The sequence below is a fragment of the Nilaparvata lugens genome, chromosome 2, assembly GCF_014356525.2.
Source record: "Nilaparvata lugens isolate BPH chromosome 2, ASM1435652v1, whole genome shotgun sequence".
Taxonomy (NCBI): domain Eukaryota; kingdom Metazoa; phylum Arthropoda; class Insecta; order Hemiptera; family Delphacidae; genus Nilaparvata; species Nilaparvata lugens.
The window spans coordinates 52,245,493-52,268,167 of record NC_052505.1 but is presented as its reverse complement, the minus strand read 5'-3'; the positions used below and the strand labels follow the sequence as shown (position 1 = coordinate 52,268,167).

The 22,675-nt window shown below is 35.0% G+C and overlaps 1 protein-coding gene across 8 annotated transcripts in view; it reads left to right on the top strand.

The window, feature by feature from the left end:
* Positions 1-17,448, top strand: part of LOC111052018 (gonadotropin-releasing hormone II receptor) — a 352,206-nt gene extending 334,758 nt beyond the window's left edge. For 7 of the 8 annotated variants that reach the window (XM_039421483.1, XM_039421485.1, XM_039421479.1 and 4 more), the window contains one exon: positions 15,719-17,448. In XM_039421483.1, coding sequence (XP_039277417.1) covers positions 15,719-15,771 — 53 coding nt within the window. In that variant the 3' untranslated portion in view covers positions 15,772-17,448. The remainder of the gene's footprint in view (positions 1-15,718) is intronic. The other variant, XM_039421481.1, reaches the window with a different exon arrangement.
* The last annotated feature ends 5,227 nt before the right edge of the window (positions 17,449-22,675 follow it).

The following is a 22,675-nucleotide window of genomic DNA, read 5'->3' as shown; positions in this document are numbered from 1 at the left end:
AGAAGGTATCCCAGCATTGTTGAGTTTTCATTTTGACTAGAAGCCGCGTCTGAGAAGAGGTTGAGGGTCATTGGTATGTTGATGTTACCTTCTTCAGCTTGCAAACTTATTTTTGTTTCCAAAATACTTAAAAAATTGTGCAGGGCAGAGACAACTTCATTCGACCCCTTGTTTGCTTGATTCTCCATCCAAGTGTACATGAATGTCTTATTTTGATCTTGTGTTTCCTCATGTATCACAAATGTAAGATTATACAACCAGGCGTGGTGTGTGCTATTTGGTCTGGTGCGCATGCGTGATGGTGGCGCGCATGCGTAGAACCATTGCTCATCACACAGTGGCATTTGGAAAACATTGTTCATGGACTAAGCTTGGGTTTGGGAAAAATTCTACTTTTTATACTCTTATAACAATGTAAATAGTGGGATTAGGAAAATAACAGTAGGATAGATAGATAGCTCTCGAAAAATGAGATCAGAATCATATGATAACTCAATTTTGATAATTTTGGACTTAGTGGGTTTTGGAAACGAGCTCTTCAATTGTCAAGTGAATCAGTATTAATATATTTTCAGTATTTATACGGACGACATAAGACGGATGCGTGTGGACACAATTTTTTTTTTCTTGAACTTAACGATCCGTCTTTCGCTTCTTTTCTATTGAGAAAAAGACTGATTGTAAACTTGAGCGTCTGGTCCCGGCTTTAGCCGGCCTGTAAAGCAGCTTCAGTTTTAAGGCGTAGTTTAGGCAAAAAGCTGAACACAATAGCTGACTTCTCGAAATGTTTTACAATAGCATGAGTTAGAGTAGGAATAAACCGTTATAATTTACTGTATTTTTCAAACTCGGAAATGAAAAAAAATATATAGGGGAGAGTGGGTACAGTAGGACAGTTTTTGGTCTTGAATTTTTTATTGTATTTGAATATCAGTTTAATAGAACCAAAAATATACTAGCATGTAGGGTGGAAGTCCTACTTCCATAATTATATTTTTATTCTATTAGTATAACTATGCAAATATGACAAAACAAATTGTAAACCCTTACAATGTGGTCCACTAAGCCCCAAATGGGGCACAATGGGACAACCTTTGGGGTACACTCAGACACTAAAATAAAAATCAGTTTATAATGAAATAACGAATTCATTTCACAATCTTTATATCAGTTACCTTAGGAGAAATGAGAATCTAGACAAGTCAGCATGAAATGACGTTTGTTGCATTGTTCTTCCTATGCTATCATGTATTGTAGGAGGAGGAAGTTTCAGTTCAACGTCACCTTCCAATGCGAAGTAAGTTTTTTCTTCTCCTTTGGCAAATTTGAACCCTGGTAACATTCTCTTTAAGTATTCAACATAGTAATCACTGTCATCAGTTTTTTCAACTATTTCTGCAGCATAATAATTAACCGATTTTTCACCTTAAGACTTTCACCAATACAAAATCGCAGTCCCAATCTGCCCCACGAAAATTGTCCCACTGTAACCTATAGAGCTCTTTCAGTTTGAAAGCATTATATAAAAGATATTTCTGGAGAATTGACCAATAATAATACCTTGTTCGGTTGAATACATTATAAACTTGATTTTAGCACCAAAAGTTCAGACACTAATTTTTTTTAATGTTTTAGGGGTCAGAAAATTGGGTTATTTTGCCTCTCCAAAAGTACTCGCAGGAAAATGATGGGCTTCTCATCACATGATCAGAATCAGGTTTGCCAACTTATAAACTAGTAATTTCTCTAATATTGTTGGAAATAAAAAAAAATTCTCCATCATTCCACAAAATTAATCATTTTACTTGAGACTTAGAAAACATTAGTTTCATCTTAAACTGAAAATTCAAAATTTCGATGGGGGCGGCTTGAGTAAAGCGAAAACATTTTCACGAAATGAGAAAATGTGTTTTCTTATGTTTTGGATGCCTCCAGTTGCCTTAATTCCCTGTTGCAATAATGTTTTATGGATATTTCAAAATCATAAGACACTAACATTTAATATTCAATACTTGACACTGACATTTTCTATTAATACTGAACTTGTCATTACACTTGAAACATTGACATTTAACACCAACACTGACACTATTGACATACACACTGTTACTTGATATTGCATTTTTTTATAAACTTGTACAATATTTTTTAACCAACTGCTTGGATGAATATTTCAACAATATAAATACTTAATATAGACTTCTATTCACTGGCTTTTTTCCGAAAGGTGACGTCCACTTAGTAAGATATGTTTCAACTGTTGATTCTTGTATAAACTTCTCAGCTATAGATTGCGAGTGGAGAATCCTCAATAAGGAAAGAATAAGATAGATACGATGACTCTTCTGTTTATAAAGCCGTATTGTTCTCGGTGATCAGCGAATAGTCGGAATGTATGTCAAGTGGAAGTTGTGAATGGGGTGGATAAAGAGAGAGAGAGAGAGAGAGAGCAAGGAAGTGAGTGAGAGAGACGGTGGACGTGATCGTGATCAGCTACTATTGTTTCTCGGCAAGGAGTGATTGCTGCTTGCTTCCGAATGGGGATTCTTTCTTGACAGGAAGATGAATCGAAGAGAAAGTGAGAGGGATGAATCGAAAAGATGATGATTATTTCGGTTGATGCATCTGGGAAGGATGAGATCGCATCGCCGTTGAAAGATACTTTTCTGGCTTTGGCAGTAAATTGATGATATAGCTGAGAAAGGTCTCAATAAGCTGGTCATGTGGAGATTGATATACTCAATCGTATGAAACGAGGTTATCCAGATGATTCCACTACTATATTCAATATTTCTCATTCAACTGTGTTGTTTGTACAAAAAATTGGTGCTTTGTAGGCAAAATATTATCCTTCCTGTTAGTCTTCTGATCTCAACTATAACAATAGTAGACAACGTTTCTCGAATTATTAAGTCAGTGTCTTCCACACAAATATTATCACACATGCTTTTGTAGAAGAATGTGAAGCAAAAAGGGAACATCAACAAACATTTACTATAATAAGGAGATAAAAAGATTTGTCATTGTGTGTATAGCTTCAAAATGTAATTTCAATAATTCTAGAACCTCATTCTTGCCAAAGTTTAATAGAATTCATAAATCAGAGTATTTAAGTGATGAGCCGTATCAGTTTCATTAGGATTTGGGATATAATATATCCCATTTCATGTGAACTTTAAGAAAATCAGATATCAACTCAAATATACGTTTGAATATATCATACACTAGCCGTCAGGCTCGCTTCGCTCGCCATATCCGTCTAGCCAGGGGGCTCCGCCCCACGAAAATTGTCCCACTGTAACCTATAGAGCTCTTTCAGTTTGAAAGCATTATATAAAGATATTTCTGGAGAATTGACCAATAATAATACCTTGTTCGGTTGAATACATTATAAACTTGATTTTAGCACCAAAAGTTCAGACACTAATTTTTTTTAATGTTTTAGGGGTCAGAAAATTGGGTTATTTTGCCTCTCCAAAAGTACTCGCAGGAAAATGATGGGCTTCTCATCACATGATCAGAATCAGGTTTGCCAACTTATAAACTAGTAATTTCTCTAATATTGTTGGAAATAAAAAAAAATTCTCCATCATTCCACAAAATTAATCATTTTACTTGAGACTTAGAAAACATTAGTTTCATCTTAAACTGAAAATTCAAAATTTCGATGGGGGCGGCTTGAGTAAAGCGAAAACATTTTCACGAAATGAGAAAATGTGTTTTCTTATGTTTTGGATGCCTCCAGTTGCCTTAATTCCCTGTTGCAATAATGTTTTATGGATATTTCAAAATCATAAGACACTAACATTTAATATTCAATACTTGACACTGACATTTTCTATTAATACTGAACTTGTCATTACACTTGAAACATTGACATTTAACACCAACACTGACACTATTGACATACACACTGTTACTTGATATTGCATTTTTTTATAAACTTGTACAATATTTTTTAACCAACTGCTTGGATGAATATTTCAACAATATAAATACTTAATATAGACTTCTATTCACTGGCTTTTTTCCGAAAGGTGACGTCCACTTAGTAAGATATGTTTCAACTGTTGATTCTTGTATAAACTTCTCAGCTATAGATTGCGAGTGGAGAATCCTCAATAAGGAAAGAATAAGATAGATACGATGACTCTTCTGTTTATAAAGCCGTATTGTTCTCGGTGATCAGCGAATAGTCGGAATGTATGTCAAGTGGAAGTTGTGAATGGGGTGGATAAAGAGAGAGAGAGAGAGAGAGAGCAAGGAAGTGAGTGAGAGAGACGGTGGACGTGATCGTGATCAGCTACTATTGTTTCTCGGCAAGGAGTGATTGCTGCTTGCTTCCGAATGGGGATTCTTTCTTGACAGGAAGATGAATCGAAGAGAAAGTGAGAGGGATGAATCGAAAAAGATGATGATTATTTCGGTTGATGCATCTGGGAAGGATGAGATCGCATCGCCGTTGAAAGATACTTTTCTGGCTTTGGCAGTAAATTGATGATATAGCTGAGAAAGGTCTCAATAAGCTGGTCATGTGGAGATTGATATACTCAATCGTATGAAACGAGGTTATCCAGATGATTCCACTACTATATTCAATATTTCTCATTCAACTGTGTTGTTTGTACAAAAAATTGGTGCTTTGTAGGCAAAATATTATCCTTCCTGTTAGTCTTCTGATCTCAACTATAACAATAGTAGACAACGTTTCTCGAATTATTAAGTCAGTGTCTTCCACACAAATATTATCACACATGCTTTTATAGAAGAATGTGAAGCAAAAAGGGAACATCAACAAACATTTACTATAATAAGGAGATAAAAAGATTTGTCATTGTGTGTATAGCTTTAAAATGTAATTTCAATAATTCTAGAACCTCATTCTTGCCAAAGTTTATTAGAATTCATAAATCAGAGTATTTAAGTGATGAGCCGTATCAGTTTCATTAGGATTTGAGATATAATATATCCCATTTCATGTGAACTATAAGAAAATCAGATATCAACTCAAATATACGTTTGAATATATCATACACTAGCCGTCAGGCTCGCTTCGCTCGCCATATCCGTCTAGCCAGGGGGCTCCGCCCCCTGGACCCCCGGCTGGAACGTCCATAAATGAGATCAGCAGGCTCGCTTCGATCGCCTGCATTTTTCATTTGAGCATTTTTATCGTATGTTAGGACGATCCAGTCGGGGGTCCAGACTAAACTTCTGGCTAAACGGATATGGCGAGCGCAGCAAGCCTGACTGCTAGTAATATAATATTCCCTGATTGAAGTAACAGTGCCCAATCAATTTTCCCGCGATAAATGCATTTCAATCTTCAACTTGGTGCCAACCTAACAAAGTCAACTCAACTTAATGCCAACCTGACAAAATTATTAATTTAGTTACCAGTTGTAAGAAGATATTTTGAATAGTTATTAAAATCATTGAATGGAAAGAGTTTATAGGTTTCAAGCAAACAGCTGTATTGCTATCGCTAGATATGATTTCAACAAACTCAAGATCAGATATTTAGTTTCATACAAACAGCATTCGCTTAAACTAGGATCAGAGGGTTAGTAACAAGCATGGCATGTCAATGTGAAAGAAAAAGCGTTTTAGAGCATACAAAAATATTTATTATGTCATACGAGCATGAACAAAATGTATAAAATAAATAAAAATATTAAGGAAATGGGATAGACCTTACTTAGCGCATGAATACATTTGTAAGTTTAGAATATGCCAATCAAAATACAGTAACTGACCGGCGGTAAAAGCTTCTACCGAGTTAATTCAAAATATACATTATTTATTATATAAATGATAAGAATTTGTAAACTATACAGTACCCGGATTTATGTAACAGATACAAAATGAATAATTAAAACAATAATATTTGCTCTTTATGCAGTAACCTAGCAGATTAACACAGACTACATTGAATCATATTATTGCGTAGTAGTGAGGCTAGGGATGGCACCAATCAGAGTGGATATTTAAATAATTATATGCAAATTGAAAAATACGGAAGTATGGTCGTGAAAAGAATAGGGGTAGATCTAAGCTCACTTGCTTGCCAGATGTCACCGGGGACAGCCACCAATTAGAGAGCACAAGACTAGATCCCTTTTTAAATAATTGTACCTTTTAAAAATCTAGAATTGAATAATTGAAAATCAATTTCATAAGACCCAGTGAAGTTGTATTATAACATGAGTCATTAAATTTAAATAATCCCATTGGAGAAGACGACAGCAGCCCACCAAAAAGGCCTAGGACATCAAAACGAATCCGGATCGCCATCATAATTTATTGTGAAAATTGACATGTAAGTACAATTGAAAAATTATTAATTGGGCCCTCATTGCCTCGAAATAATCACGATTAAATAAAGCTAGCTCATTGAAGGGTTATTTAAATAATCATGATTGAATAAAGCTAGCTCGTCGAAGGGTTATTTAAATATTAAAAATAATATCAAAACTTGCCCAAGTCTTAAGACGTAAAAGGAATATTTTTAAGAAACATTTATGAGATTACTATTTAAATTTGCACAGAGGGAATATTTATTAATATTTGATTTATTGTAATTATATGCACACTCATATATCTTTTATCAGTAATTTATTAGATTTTTGTAAAGCTCATGTTCATAACATACATTGATTTAACTGATTTCCACCAGAGGCCGAACCCAAGCCCTGAGATATATATATTTTGATATTTGTATTTTTTATAAAGTTTTACTCGACAAGTAACAACAAGTCGACAATTGAGCTGTAAAGTTTGAAAGTATATATGCTGATTAAAGAAGCACATGGTATTAATTGATGGTAAGAAGCAAAGTCAATCATTAGTGAGCAGTCTGTGATATTTTTCAATATATATTTATTCTCATATTATTTTTATATTTGTTGCTCTATTTTTTTTCTATTATTGCTCGTCGATATTTCATGTAATTATAGTTTTGTGTTCATTGAATGGTGTACCCTTTATTTATGATCCTATCTTCATGCATGACCAATCTTGTTATAGTCTATTCTATTACCAGTATTGATATATTATTTAAATTATCAACCAACTATATTCTTCACTGAATAAGTTGGATAAATTGTTGATATACAGCATTGATTATTAAATCTTTGGAAATATTACATTCTCAAGATTTACTTGAATTATTCAGAACCATCGCATCCGGTTTGGAAGAACTTAAGGGTCATAGTATTAAGTTGCAGCAGCAATATAAATTAATAGAATTGATAAGGTATTATATAGAGTATCGCCTTTGATTCCACTCGGTATCATCTTACACTGCTGACCCCTTTGTCAGATGGTGGTGAGTGGCATTGGTGACAATACCATATTGTCTAACACAAAAATCAGAGCGCTTATATCTATCTACTTCTTCTGCATCTATAATTGTGGAGTCGACCAGATCATTTATGAGAACTGTAAATTGCTACAGCAGCCGTCGTTTCCAATCATCAAAAGTAGAGAATTATTTGAGCTCCTAGAAGAGCTGGTAAGAAACTGGTGGTATTTTTCTTTCATGAGTCACAAAAATCTTTGCTCTACCGACTGCGGCCAAGCAGGGCAAATGCGATGCCAAATAAAACGTCACACAGTTAACAACTGTTTCAAAGAGGTACTCTCTCTGGATTGTAGTTCTATATTAACATATCGTATGGACATTTTTCAATTATAATTGAGAGAATTAGAAGAGTATACATGCTGAAAAACGAACTTTAAACCCTCAAAAACCACCCTTAGAGTAGAAATATTGCCAAAAGATTTCTTAGTGCGCCTCTAAAGGGCCAACTGAGCATACCTACCAAATTTGAATGTTTTTGGTCAGGTAGATTTTTTGTTCTGCGAGTGAGTGAGTGATTCAGTCAGTCAGTCAGTGTGTGCCATTTCGCTTATATATATATCACTCCCAAAACACCAGTGTACTTGTCCAATGAGTTTACAGTAAATTAGATCACATGGTATGTTTTTGCTGGCATAATCGACATAATCTCGAACGAAACGTATCTCCAATTTCGTTTCTGCTACAACTGATCGGATCCTCTTCTACAACATATTATTGTGATGGTTGATCAACATATTGTTATGTTGTGAGGTATCCAAGTTCAATGATCAGTGGGGAAACGTATTATCAACGGAACGTAATATAGGGAAACGTAACAGGAAAATCCAAGTACAATGATCAAAGGGGAAGTGTAATATTAAACAAACTAGACCTGGTGCATACTTCATCAGTGCGGCTTAATACATTCAGTAAGCTACCTGTTCCAGTACTATAGTGAGATTTTCTCTGAACTACCAACATCTTCCATATAGCAACTACACTAGTGCTTCATTTCCAATCAATGCTGACAGTTAAAAGTGAATCTCACCTCACCTGATTGATGACAATGGTGTCCTGAGCCGAACAACAAAAGGCTCACTTACAGGCTGGGGCAAGGTAATTTGATAGCTAGAATTCTCTAATACACTTGACATGATCATGATGTGTGCTGCATACTCATGATTCAATGAAGGATCACGAGTTTAGTGTTAACATACCAGACTCTCAACCTCACTGAATCCGCTAGACTTGATTTAGTGGCTCACGTTTGTCATTGTTATCACAGAAGCCATGCGCGCGACACATGATCCTCAATGGATCCTCACACAAATAATCGTGAAACGGTTCGATCTAGGAAGTAGTATTGTTACTAAGGTATTACTCTCATCAGTGAAACAGATAATCTTGTAATCTGACGACCGAGATACTAAACTTTGATTAAAGCTTATTTTTTCAAAGTATTATTTTGGGGCTAAAATCAGAAAGAAGAAGTTCAAAGTCAGAAGTAATGTGAGATTATGATTGAAAAAGCATTATAGCCCAGTCAATAGAGGTTTTTTCGATCCGAAAATTGAATAAAAGCTGGATCTTTTACCATCGATAGAACCCTCCCAGAGGGTCATTCTCCCAAAAGTCCCAAAAAATCCCCTTGGAGCTTTCCCCCCTAGACCCCCTCAAAGTTGAAAAATGCAGGTAATCACGGAAAATCAATTATCTCTGTACCCATTGATCGGAAACAGTTCTATTATATGCCATTCGATTCGTTACATTATGGACTACAATATTAGTGATATTCATTTTTTCAATAAAATTGACAGTTTTCTTGATAAAATAATATATATGCAAAAATTTAGGGGTTTTTCGATTTGATTTTTTTGTTTTCTTCGATTAACTTCAAAGCAAGTAGTTTTAAAGAAAAATTAGCCGAATAAATAATGTAGCCACTGTCATTGCAAATACATTGATGTATATTGTTATGTATTTGCGATTCGATTTGACGCCGTGGAAGGGGAAACAGTCGACGCGGAACGGCGTGGCTGACTCTCTTAGCCATAGTAAACAGCAAACTGGAAATCAATTATCTCTGTAACCATTAATCAGGAAAGAATCTTTCATATGTCATTCGATTCGTTAAATTAAGGACTACAATATTAGTCGGATTCATTTCCTCAATAAATCGAACAGTTTCCTTGATAAAATAATATAATGTAAAAATTTAGGGGTTTTTCGATTTGATTTTTTTGTTTTCTCCGATTAACTTCGAAGCAAGTAATTTTGAAGAGCAATGTGACGAATAATTTTTGTAGCCACATTCATTGCGAATCCATTGATGTATATTGTTATGTATTTGCGATTCAAGTTGACGCTGTGGAAGGGGAAATAGCCGACGCGGCTGACTCCCTTCACCATAGTAAACAGAATAATACTGCTGTCTACATTGCATCTCATTTACACTATGGCGCTCGAAACAATTAATTTTGTCCATTGTTTTGACATGCGCTGTATATAGATTTTCACTTTTCAATATTCTAAAGAAATATTACAATTTTCTTGATTTAACCATGCTCATGATAAAACTCAGGATTTCGTTGTTTGCTCACAGAATTTATTATATTAATATGAAGTGTGCCTTCTCCATACGAGTCAGAGGTAACACAATTTGATGACTCTAGTTTCAGATATTAATGTTTTTCAACGAAGTTTCATGATATATTATGTGCCCGACTCCTTCATCTTATCCTTATTTTGTGAAAAATGAAGATTCAAAATTTCACTTTTTGTGTACCTAGTTGAGAAGTTGATATTGTGGTAATTATTCATATTCAATGAAAAAGACTAAGAAGTTGTCAAAAAACCACTGATTTAAATGTGATGAATGAATATCATCAGATCACGTGAACAAAAAAAAAATAAATAAAAGGGTGGGCCTACCTGAGATACTAAATGATAACACTGTACTCCTGATAAGTTGAAAATTTTCAAGCTGAAAGTAGATTAATTTGTTGCACATTCGGTTCAAATATTAACAAATGTTACCAAATATTACCAATATTATCACATATAGTGAGAACGAATTGCTCTGAAGCTTTCTATTCTCACTGAACATGAAGTTTCAGTTTCATACCAACCCAGAATCGCTGTTCCGTTCAAATCATTATTATCAGAGCTTTCAAATTGATGCTATGTAACTATGGATGTTATCCCCATCTCACAATTTTCCTATTTATCCTTATCCTGATTCAGAATAAAGTAGTTGATCTCTATAATCACAAAAATCAATGTACAGTACCTATAATAAATAGTAAAAATAACAAAATGTCTAGTAATAATGCAACTTTTTCTTGGTACGAATTTCAAGACTCATAAAATGACTTTTTCTCATTCACAGGCAGAAATTCCAATGATCATTTTAAAAGTAATTTAATGGAAATTGTTTGTATTGTACATTGTTCGACGTAAGATAAGCTACATCTTTAAGGTAATCAACGTATTTAGATTATCATGTTTATGAATGAAAGCGAGACTGTGATAGAAGATTAGTCAAACTGAAATATAAACATTATATACAATGCATATTTCTGATCAACTATAATTACAAATGATAGTATCAAGCCGAAATGAATTGAGCAACTGAATTTCAAAGTTACTATCCACTGTTCAAATCGCACTGTGATTTCCTTTTACTTCCAAATGGATTGAATTGCCTCACTCTTCAACGTAACAATTATTGTAAAAAAACCAGTGGAATGTGAACGTCATCCAAATAGCATTTGAATTTCAATTTTCAGATCATGAAATTCACAAAAAACTAATTCTTGAGATAATAGTGATGAATTGCAAACTGTGCAAGTAACATTGATACAAAGCGATGCAATGAAAATCAACATCGATTAATTTAATACTGGTCTTATCAAATTTATATTACCGTAAATTTATATTATTTATGAAGCTTATAAAATGTGAACCAACATTTTAAATTTTCTCTACTGGAGCAAAACATCGATAGAAAATAAAGAAGAGCCCATTATAAGCACAATATACTTGTGTACTAGAATTCACTTGAACTAACTCATCAATTCAACCCTTCAATGATCACAATGAACTAGAATGGTATAAAAACCATGAAATTGATAATCAGGTACAATTTTCAAATAACTTTACCCAACCGAATCTGTGAATGCTAAGTCATAAGAAATCATGTTAAATAGATTTAATTTGAATGCTTCAAATAGAAAATGATCTATTCTTTTGGTGCCCTAATCAAAATCAATTTCAATCAACATTAATCGACATAAAGAAAAGCTTCAGCCAACCTTGTGTAATGAATGACAAGATGCGAGTGGAGGTGAAAAATCGATATGTTAACAAAAATAATAGAAGATGATGAATCATCTTTCAATTAATCTTATACGGTAGGGTACTTTGTGGTTAAATGTGAAACACTTTCATGATTTTCCTACCTTTTATGCATGCTTACTCTTCCTTTATTTGTATGTTTGCATGGCCTTCATCTTTAGAATCTACTGAATTTTCATATTGGACTGTCTAAATAATGTAGATTCAACTAGTAAGAACGGAAGATAAGCTACTTCACAGAGAGAATCATAGAAAGTTTCAACTCAACAAGCCCAATGTATAAATTTTTTATGCCTCAGCCGTCATATTTATTTGGAGAATATTAACTGTAGAAAACAGCAAACACTGCACGCTATGATTTTTCAGGAAATTGCCACTGTTAACACTATTGTAATCTATGATTTATCTCAGTTTTTGACATTCATAACTTATGATAAATTTTAGCATAGAATTATGATCATACACACATATTTTAAATATGTATTATATTATGTAATAGTATGAATATTTTATCGGTTGCAAACAATATTATCTTTGTCTGTCATAGAATGCATGATTTAGCACATACATATATAAACAAAATGATTTTAGAGAATTTAGAGAATTAAAATGTGAAAAATTAGTTTCATCACATGTAAAAACAATAGACAAAATTGATTGTTTCGAGCGCCATAGTGTGAATAAGATGCAACTTAGAAAGCAGTAGGTCTACTACTGTATTTTACTGTTTACTATGGTGAAGAGAGTCAGCCACGCCGTACCGCGTCAACATGTTTCCCCTTCCACAGCGTCAAATCGAATCGCAAATAAATAACAATATACATCAATGGATTCGCAATGAATGTGGCTACATTAATTATTTGTCTAATTTTCTTTAGATTATTTGCTCAAGTTAATCGGAAAAAACAAAAATCAAATCGAAAAACCCCTAAATTTTTACATATATATTATTTTATCAAGGAAATTGTTTGATTTATTGAGGAAATGAATGAGACTACTATTTTAGTCCATAATGTAACGAATCGAATGACATATGATAGATTTTTTTCCGATTATTGGTTACAGAGATAATTGATTTCCAGTTTGCTGTTTACTATGGCTAAGAGAGTCAGCCGCGCCGTTCCGCGTCGACTGTTTCCCCTTCCACGGCGTCAAATCGAATCGCAAATACATAAAAATCTGGTGTGGTACACTCACACAACTTTCCTTGCTCATTGAACTGTAAGCCTCATTCTCAAACGAGAATAATTTAGGGGTATAACATCATGAAAATTATTGGCGGCAACATATTATTTGCAACTACGATCAGACTACTGTATATGTGTATATATAATTATTGTTTTCAGAGTACTTTTTCCTTCTTGTAAATTGTGAAATTAGATGATTTCTTTTAAAGTCGTCAAAACAGCTGTTCTACAGATGAAATATCTTGACTTATGACTGTGTACTTTTTATAATCTGCTCTACCTACCTACCTACCTCATGCACGAGATGGTGGTTACAAAGTCCATTTCTCAAGGATAGGGTGGACTCCCCATTAGTTTCCCAGAAAAAAGACTCATGCCAGTTGTTGGATCTGATAAATAACTATACAGGGTATGAATTTGAAAAAAAATCGTTAGAGCTGTTTTTGAGAAAATCGTAAAAAACATGGTTTTTAGTCATTATCCGCCATTTTTCTCAATAATATTACGGAGCTCCTGAAATTTTCCCAGAAATGAGACTCATGCCAGTTGATAGGGCTTATAGATAGCTATCTATGATATGAATTTGAAGAAAATCGTTAGAGCCGTTTTCGAGAAAACCGTGAAAAACATGGTTTTTTTGTCATTATCCGCCATTTTTCTCAAGAATATTACAGAGCTCCTGAAATTTTCCCAGAAATGAGACTCATGCCAGTTGATAGGGCTTATAAATAGCTATCCATGGTATGAATTTGAAGAAAATCGTTAGAGCCGTTTTCGAGAAAACCGTGAAAAACATGGTTTTTTCGTCATTATCCGCCATTTTTCTCAAGAATATTACAGAGCTCCTGAAATTTTCCCAGAAATGAGACTCATGCCAGTTGATAGGGCTTATAAAAAGCTATCCATGGTATGAATTTGAAGAAAATCGTTAGAGCCGTTTTCGAGAAAACCGTGAAAAACATGGTTTTTTAGTAATTATCCGCCATTTTTTCCGCCATCTTGATTTGAATTTTATTGAATTTCTTATTGTCGGATCCTCATGGTATAAGGACCTTAAGTTTAAAATTTCAAGTCAATCGGTTGATTAGGAATGGAGTTATCGTGTTCACAGACATACACACACACACACACACATACACACACACACACACACACATACACACACACAGACCAACACCCAAAAATCATGTTTTTGGACTCAGGGGGACTTGAAACGTATAGAAAACTTGAAATCAGGGTACCTTAATTTTTTTTGGAAAGCAATACTTTCCTTACCTATGGTAATAGGGCAAGGAAAGTAACAATATGCATCAATGGATTCGCAATGACAGTGGCTACATTAATTATTTGGCTCATTTTCCTTTAAAACTACTTGTTTCGAAGTTAATCGAAGAAAACAAAAAAATCAAATCACAAACCCCCTAAATTTTTACATATATATTATTTTATCAAGAAAACTGTTGATTTTATTGGAAAAATGGATATAACTAATATTGTAGTCCATAATGTAACGAATCGAATGGCATATAATAGAACTGTTTCCGATCAATGGTTACAGAGATAATTGATTTCTCGTGTTTACTTGTATTATTCATGTTTTAGGGGGCTGGGACGGAAAGCTCCATGGGGATTTCTTGGGACTTTTGGGAGAAAGACCCTCTGGGAGGGTTCTATCGATGGTGGGAAATTAAGCTTTTATTTAATTTTCGGATCGAAACTGCTTTTTTGGACCTTCATTGACTGGGCTATTAGCAAAATTACGAGGTACTGCAGTAGTTTTTAATTTTTTGCATTATAAATTATTACTCTCGATAGTTGTGATGATGAGCCTTGTGTTCTGGGAGAGAGGCGGGCTTTAGTGCACACTAGACACTTGCTGTACATTGGGGTCGATGTCAAACGAGGCAAACGATAGAAGAGTCCTGCGACAGTCGAGACCAGCGACGGTAGAGACATGCGACATTCGAGGCCAGCGACGGTTGAGGACTCCTGGAAAAGAGGCCTCATATGTCGCCTGCGTTAGGCGACAGTTGAGGCCTCTCTAATTTTTGTACAGCCCCGACAGTCCAGACCTGCGACCGTAGAGGACTCCTGAGAAAGAGGCCTCAACTGTCGCCTGCTCTAGACTCTCCAGAATGGCAGACAGCCCCAAAAGAATTATCATTTAATTAGTATGGATTCACCAGCAATTGAATAATATATTAAATCCCATTATTCCTTCCATCTTATGAATAAGTATTGCAACTTTACAACTGTAATAATATATCTTAGTTACTTCTCCATAAAAAACGAAATTTTCAAACTCGTAAATACCTTTTTGATACTTGGATGTCAAAATTCTCAGTACATTATAGATGTAGGATATTATTATACAAATCAATAACCTGTTACAAATCAATAACTACTTTTATTAATTTCACACATTCACATTTTACATTTTCTTGATATTGAGCTTTTCTCGTAAAAACCAACGATATTGTTTATTCATTCCATTAACAATTTTGTTTATGGAATAAATCACATGATCACTTTCATATGATGATAACATCATACGTCAAAATAGAATAATTACCATCGCTACAATCTCATATCCTACACTCGGCCATACTGACGAATTGGCTTGCCCTCAAGCCATGAAATAAATGAATATGAAAAGGATCACAGACATAGAAAAACATGGAAAATAAAACAAACATAAACGAAACACACAAGATGAAACGAACGTGAACAAAACATAACACTGCATCACACGCAACACTGCTTGATAAGACTGACTTTCTTTGGCTGTTTGGGGTACTTTGAATTGCTTTTTCATTAATTTTATTTTCGACAGTTGAAGAAAAAAAGCCCCGACAGTTGAGACCTGCGACCGCAGAGGACTCCTAAAAAAGAGTCCTCAAATGACGCCTGCGTCAGGCGACAGTAGAGGACACTTCAATTTTCGTACAGCCCCGACAGTCGAAGCCTACGACCGTAGAGGACTGGAAAACAGTTGGTCTCGACTGTCGCGCCCCCGCTGTACAACTGTTTTTCCATCCCTTTCAGAGAGTAAGTTCAGATAAATTCTATAGCTATGATTTTCTCCATCAGAAATACATTTTTCCAAATCTAAAGAATAGTCCACCTTCTTCCCATACGTAATATACGCCCATGGTAGATACGATTTGTTAAAAAAACCAAAAAAATTCTTTCTCAATAGCAATTAAAGTATCATCTACATTGAAAAATTGTGAGAATTTATCTCTTATTCAGAAAGTCTTTTGAGACTTGTAAAGAGTTCTCAAACATATGAAATATAATTCAAAACTCAAATATACAGTATAAGAATTCCCAAGTTCAGTTTGAACTCTAATACATAAATTATTATTACATTTTTTGTCTTCCATGGTCCCTTAAAAATTATTACTTTTATCCCTGTAAATTATACTTTCATAATATATTTGTGCATGGCCAATGAGATGAATGATGGGATGATGATGGGATGTAAATGAAAGTAGACTTTCAGGTGATTTTTAAACTAACGGGTGATTGATTATGAATATCAATTTACTATTGGTCATCCATGCAGCAGCACTTCCAAGTTTTCGAGACTTGACCACACTATCACTCATTATTTTGAACCTTGTCTACAAAATTAGGTTAGTATGTTTCTACGAACTTAGGTGGTAGGTTTCCACAAAACCCACATTCGGTATCTTCGCATGGCTGCTCTGACGGATTTGAAGATTCTTGTCTCTCAGTTCCTGTGTTTTATAAGTAGCCTGGAGGGAGAAAGAGAAAGAACCTAGAATCAATAAAGTACAAAAATGTAGTTTACTCTAGCTTCAGCTAGAGAATAGCTCTGCCACCCTTTTATAGATTGAATTGCATTCAGCGGTGTCTTGTCTCCCCCGTGCCAATCTGAGTGGTTTCCTGATGTAGACACGACTTTTCTCTCTCGTTCAACTCACTCTCTTGTCAGTTGAGAAAAATGGCATCAGTTTCGAGAACTGAAAGTCCAGTATTAGGCTTAATTTTTTCTCATTTTCACTGGAAAACTAATCTATCACTAATCTTTATTGAAATTTTGGGATCTTTCGAAGGATTAGATATTGATTGCAGGTTTCCCCATGGTCATGTGTGATACATGATTTCGATACAGAGTTCCAAAAGGAAATGAATAGGCGATTCTTCAATGTTTCTTTCAATTACGAAATGCTTACTCTCAATCTATATGATATAGAGCGCTCTACCTAATCTCAGATTGTAGAGCACAAAAATACGCCCAGAGGAATTTTGAATCATACATCTAAAAGGTAACAATCGAAAAGATATTGTTGATCAAAAACTAAAAGTCATCAGAATTGATTTTTTCTTCAAGTTTTACTCATTTTCGAAAAATCATAACTCAGTACTCATTGGCGATAGAGAGTTCCGAATGATCTCATTTTATTCAAAATCCTATTATCTGAAAAAAGGAGGGAGAAAATTTATCTGTCTGATTCTTGGATTTGGCAGAAATAGCTGAAATATACTGGATTTGGCAGAATTATACTGTAAAATGAATGAAAAATACGAGGTTTTTGTGCCACTCTGTATTTAGCACAAGGAAATTCTGCATGAAGACATTGGTTCTGGACTTCTTTCATGTATCCAAATAATATATTAAAAATCAGAACTTCAATATAAATTGCAAGCACTAATGTATATAGTGACTGTATTATATTCTCGGTAGCTATGCTTTTTTGGTTCATGTAAAGGATTGTATCCAGAAGATGCAATCAGGGCAGAAACGTTTCCCTTCAGGGGCAGCTTCATAAATATAATATAAATATACTTATATTCAGATATAAATATATTTTATATATCTCTTTATTCACATTTTCAAGTTGAATTATTATTTCCGCTACATGATCAGGAAAATATAAATTTCGAGTTTCCATTAGATCAAGAAACTTAGATCATGTAGGAAAAAACAATATCGATCGAGCAGTCGTAGCGAGCAGACGTAGTTTTTTTAGTGAGAGTAGTTAAAATAGTTTATGCATTAGTTAAAGTGCTGAGTTCAGTGTTTTAATTGTTGTGCGCGAGTTCAGTGCCCTGCGCCGAAAAATCAGTTCAGTGCTGAATTATCATCTAGTCCGGCTAAGGAATGTGAAGAATGTGAGGAATGTCGACTCCCAAAAGATTGCCAACCTTCCTCGTGCCAGAGTTCAAAGAGGAGGAGGAAACAGAGGACGACGCAACTATGATTCAACTAACACCGGCTAGGAGCGTTGAACCAGCGTCAATGACTGGAAACGTCAACATTTCCCCAGAATCGTTTCTAAAAACTGCAACGGAGCAGTTTTTGTACAATGCATGGAAAGAAGTCACTAGCCAACAGAGTGAAGAGAAAGAAAGAATTCATAAGCTGGAAAAGGAGTTGGAGAGAGCACGGTTGGAGATTAATCAGCTGAAAGAGATGTTTTCATCAGCATCTACAACCACATAGAATCTTCAATCTTCAGCTTCACATACAATGCAACCAGCATCTTCTAGAAGTAGCAATAAAAGTTATTCACCACCGAATTGGGAGGGAGAAGAGAAAATGGTAGCATCAGAGACTGCATGGATTCTCCCTAAACAAAAGAAGAGGAAAATCCGTGACTCACCAGGAAAAATAAGGCCTGCAACTGATTCTACAAGTATGAAACCGACAGAATAGAAAAACAAGCCACCACCAGTCATATTAAGCGATATACAAGAGTATTCGAAAATTGAAGGGGCATTGAAATCGAAAAATCTCAATTTCAGTGCCAACATGATGAACAACAACCAGCTAAAATTGAATGTTGAAACTGAACAAGAATACAGAGATTTAACTAAGATGTTGAATGAGGCTAAATATGAATGACACACGTACGAAAATAAACAAACTCGTCCAATTCGTGTCATGGCTAAAGAGCTTCATCCATCATGCGATCCAGAGGATATAAAGAACGATCTTCTAAGCAGAGGCTTTCAAATAATCAGTGCTGTCAACAAAATGAAAAAAGTGAAAAAGGATGGAAAAGAACACATTATCAGACTTCCAATGTTCATGTTAACATTCAAGAATACAGAAGATACAAAAAGAATATTTGAAATTAAACATATTTGCTACATGAAAGTGAAAATTGAATCAATTAGAAGTAATAAAATGGTTTCACAGTGTAAACGTTGTCAGCGGTTTGGTCATACACAGACATACTGTCAACATGAACATGTGTGTGTGAAGTGTGCTGGAAAACACTGGACTATTTCGTGTACCAAGGCTGAAGAAACTCCAGCCAAATGTTTCAATTGTGCTGAGGCTCACCCAGCTAACTACAGAGGCTGTCTCATCGCTAAAGAACTTCAGAGAAGAAGAACTGAAAAAGAAAACCTAGTTAAAAGAAGTAGCGAGGTACCACATACAACTAAACAGAGAAACTTCACTTCAATAATGTACACTGGAGATATATCCTATTCGCAAGTAACGAAACCCACTCCAAGACTACAACAGGAGAGCCAACCAAAGCAACAACAACAACAACCTGTTAAAGTCAATAAGGTTTTGCAGGAAATTTTGAACAGTTTAAATATTCTTTCTGGACGACTTGACAGCTTGGAAGGGAAGAGTAAGAGTATCGAGAAGAAAACTAGAAAATGAATATTGCGAGCCAACAAGATATAAGAATTGCTACCTGGAATACCAATGGAATGAATAATATCAATAATAATAGAAAACAAGAAACAGAAATATTTCTAGACACGAAATATAAGATGTTTACCTCATCTCTGAAACCCATTCAACTGAGCAGACTCACTTGAAAATCAATGGATATAATGTTTACGGAAGTATTCATCCTCAAAATCAAGCAAGAGGTGGAAGTGCTGTAATAGTGGAGGAGAGTATTGAACACTATGAAGACTTCAGTATTCAAAGTAATGAAATACAGCTAACTGTAGTTGGAATAGAGTCAATCAACCAAAAAATACTTGTTGGAGCTGCATATTTTCCTCCATGTTACAATCTTGAGAAAGATGATTATACAAATATTCTTGTTCAGCTTGGAGATAGATTCATAGTGGGTGGAGATTTTAATGCCAAGCATAAGGATTGGGGTTCAAGACTCACGACTACAAAAGGAAAAGAACTCAGAGAGGCTATCCAGGAGCTGAGCTGCGAATTCCATTCAACAGGGACACTTACGTATTGGCCAACAGATTTGAATAAAACTCCAGATCTTCTAGATTTCTTCATAACAAAGAGAATATCCAGTAATTTTATCGACATTGAAGAGAGCTTTGACCTGGATTCTGATCATTCAGCTGTAATTCTCACACTTAGTGAACGAATAATAAAGAAAGAAGACAAACCAATGTTAGTCAACAGAACAACAGACTGGGGAGCTTTTAAAGTGGATTTGGAGAATGAAATCAACTTGAATATTCCACTTAGAACAACTGAGCAGCTAGATGGAGCCGCAGAAAATTTAATGTGGCAAATCCAGAAATCAGCCTGAAAAAACACCAGACAATATACCAGGAAAACAAAAGGATGCAATTACCCACTGGAGATTCGACAACTTGTTTTAGAGAAACGAAGGGCAAGAAGAAGATGGCAACAAACTCGTGATCCTGCTGACAAAAATATATTGAATAACAAAACACAACAATTGAGAAGAGAGATAAGGAAACTAACTGAGGAATCCATTAATAACTACCTTCAAAATTTGACAGCTGATGCCAGTACAGATTATTCATTATGGAAAGCAACAAAAAGAATTAAGCGGCCAATATTACAATCCCCTCCAATTGGAAAACCAGATGGTACTTGGGCAAGAGATAACAGAGAAAAGGCAGATTTATTTGCTAATCATCTAGAAGAAATCAGCCAAACAACATTCAATCTGGAATTGATCCTAAAGAAGATATAATAGATGATTTAGATACAGAGATTGATCCAGTTTCTATAAATGAGGTTCAAGAAGAAATAAAATATAATCTGAATACCAAAAAAGCACCTGGGTTTGATCTGATTACAGGTGAAATCTTGAAGAAACTTCCAAGGAAAGGTATTGTCATGCTAACATACTTATTCAATGCATCACTCTGATTACAGCATTTTCCTACAATTTGGAAGGTGGCAGAACGCAGAAGTCATTATGTTGCAAAAGCCTGGGAAATGTCCTCAAGAAGCAAAATCATACCGCCCAATATCTTTTCTACCTGTAATTTCAAAGCTTTTTGAGAAATTGCTAATGAAGAGATTGACTCCCATCATAAGTAGCAGGAATCTGATACCAGCCTATCAATTAGGCAGAAGCACTCAACCCTGGACCAAGTACATAGAATCACCAATGTAATAGAGAAGTCATTAGAGAAAAAATCTATATGCTCAGCAATCTTCCTTGATGTGGCACAGGCATTTGACAAAGTGTGGCATGAAGGACTGATCATTAAACTTCATAAAATTCTCCACACTCAACTTGTAAAACTTTTGAAATCATACATCAACAACAGATTATTCAGAGTAAAACAAGGTGATGACGTCTCTGAATTGAAGGAAATAAGGGCTGGAGTTCCACAGGGTAGTGTTCTTGGACCAGCTCTTTATGTGCTGTACACAAGCGATCTTTCTGAATTGGATGCAGTGACAATAGCTACTTTTGCTGATGATACTGCAATACTGGCAGAAGGAGAAACAGTACAAGAAGCAGCCACAAAACTACAGAATGCTAGCAACAGATTCAGTGACTGGACCAAAAAATTAAGAATTCGATTGAATGAGATGAAGTCTATTCATATCAACTTCACAAACAAAATTATCAATGACCCGATTCGAATAAATCTGAATGGGGATGTAGTACCACACAGCAACACAGCAAAGTACCTTGGAATGACTCTTGACGCCAAGTTGAAATGGAAAGAGCATATCAAGATGAAAAGGAGAGAGCTAGGACTCAAATACAGTAAAATCTATTGGCTGTTGGGCCGTCAATCACAACTCTCATTGGACAACAAGTTATTGATTTACAAACAAATTCTAAAACCTGTCTGGACGTATGGAATTCAGCTTTGGGGCTGCTCTAGAACTTCTAACATCTACTGCTCTAGTACTTCTAGTCTGGACGTATGGAATTCAGCTTTGGGGCTGCTCTAGAACTTCTAACATCTACTGCTCTAGTACTTCGGAACATGGTGAATGCGCCCTGGTACATAAGGAACAGCGATTTGCACCGAGATCTGCACATCCCCTATGTAACCTGTGAGATAAGACGATTGGCAGCCCATCATGAGTCACGTCTTCATCAACACGACAACACTAGACATCCAACTACTAGACAACACTGAACTCACTAGGAGGTTAAAGAGAACAAAGCCCTTCGAGTTGGTGTAGTGCTAGTGGAGTGAAAAAAGTATATTGAATAAAAGTGTAGTGAAATAATTTAAAGTAGTGAAATTACAGATTGGAACTGTAGGCTTCACTGGAAGACTATAGCAATAAAAATTAATTTAGGATAAGAAATAACAGAACAAAATTAATGGTCAGTCCTAGTGACTAGTTCTAATAGAAATAACAAAAAAAAATGTAGGAAAAGAGGCCTTCTGCTCTTGGAGTTGTCTGTATTTTTCAACACTATCAATACACTAGTCGATCCTTGTGGTGGCTTGGGTCATCTTTTGTTTGAGGCCATTTTTAGTTTCATCTATCTTGACTACCAAATTTTTAATATCTTCCCTTACATCAGAATTTAACTCCAATCTATTATTCATAGATTTTAATAGATTGAGCATTTCAGTT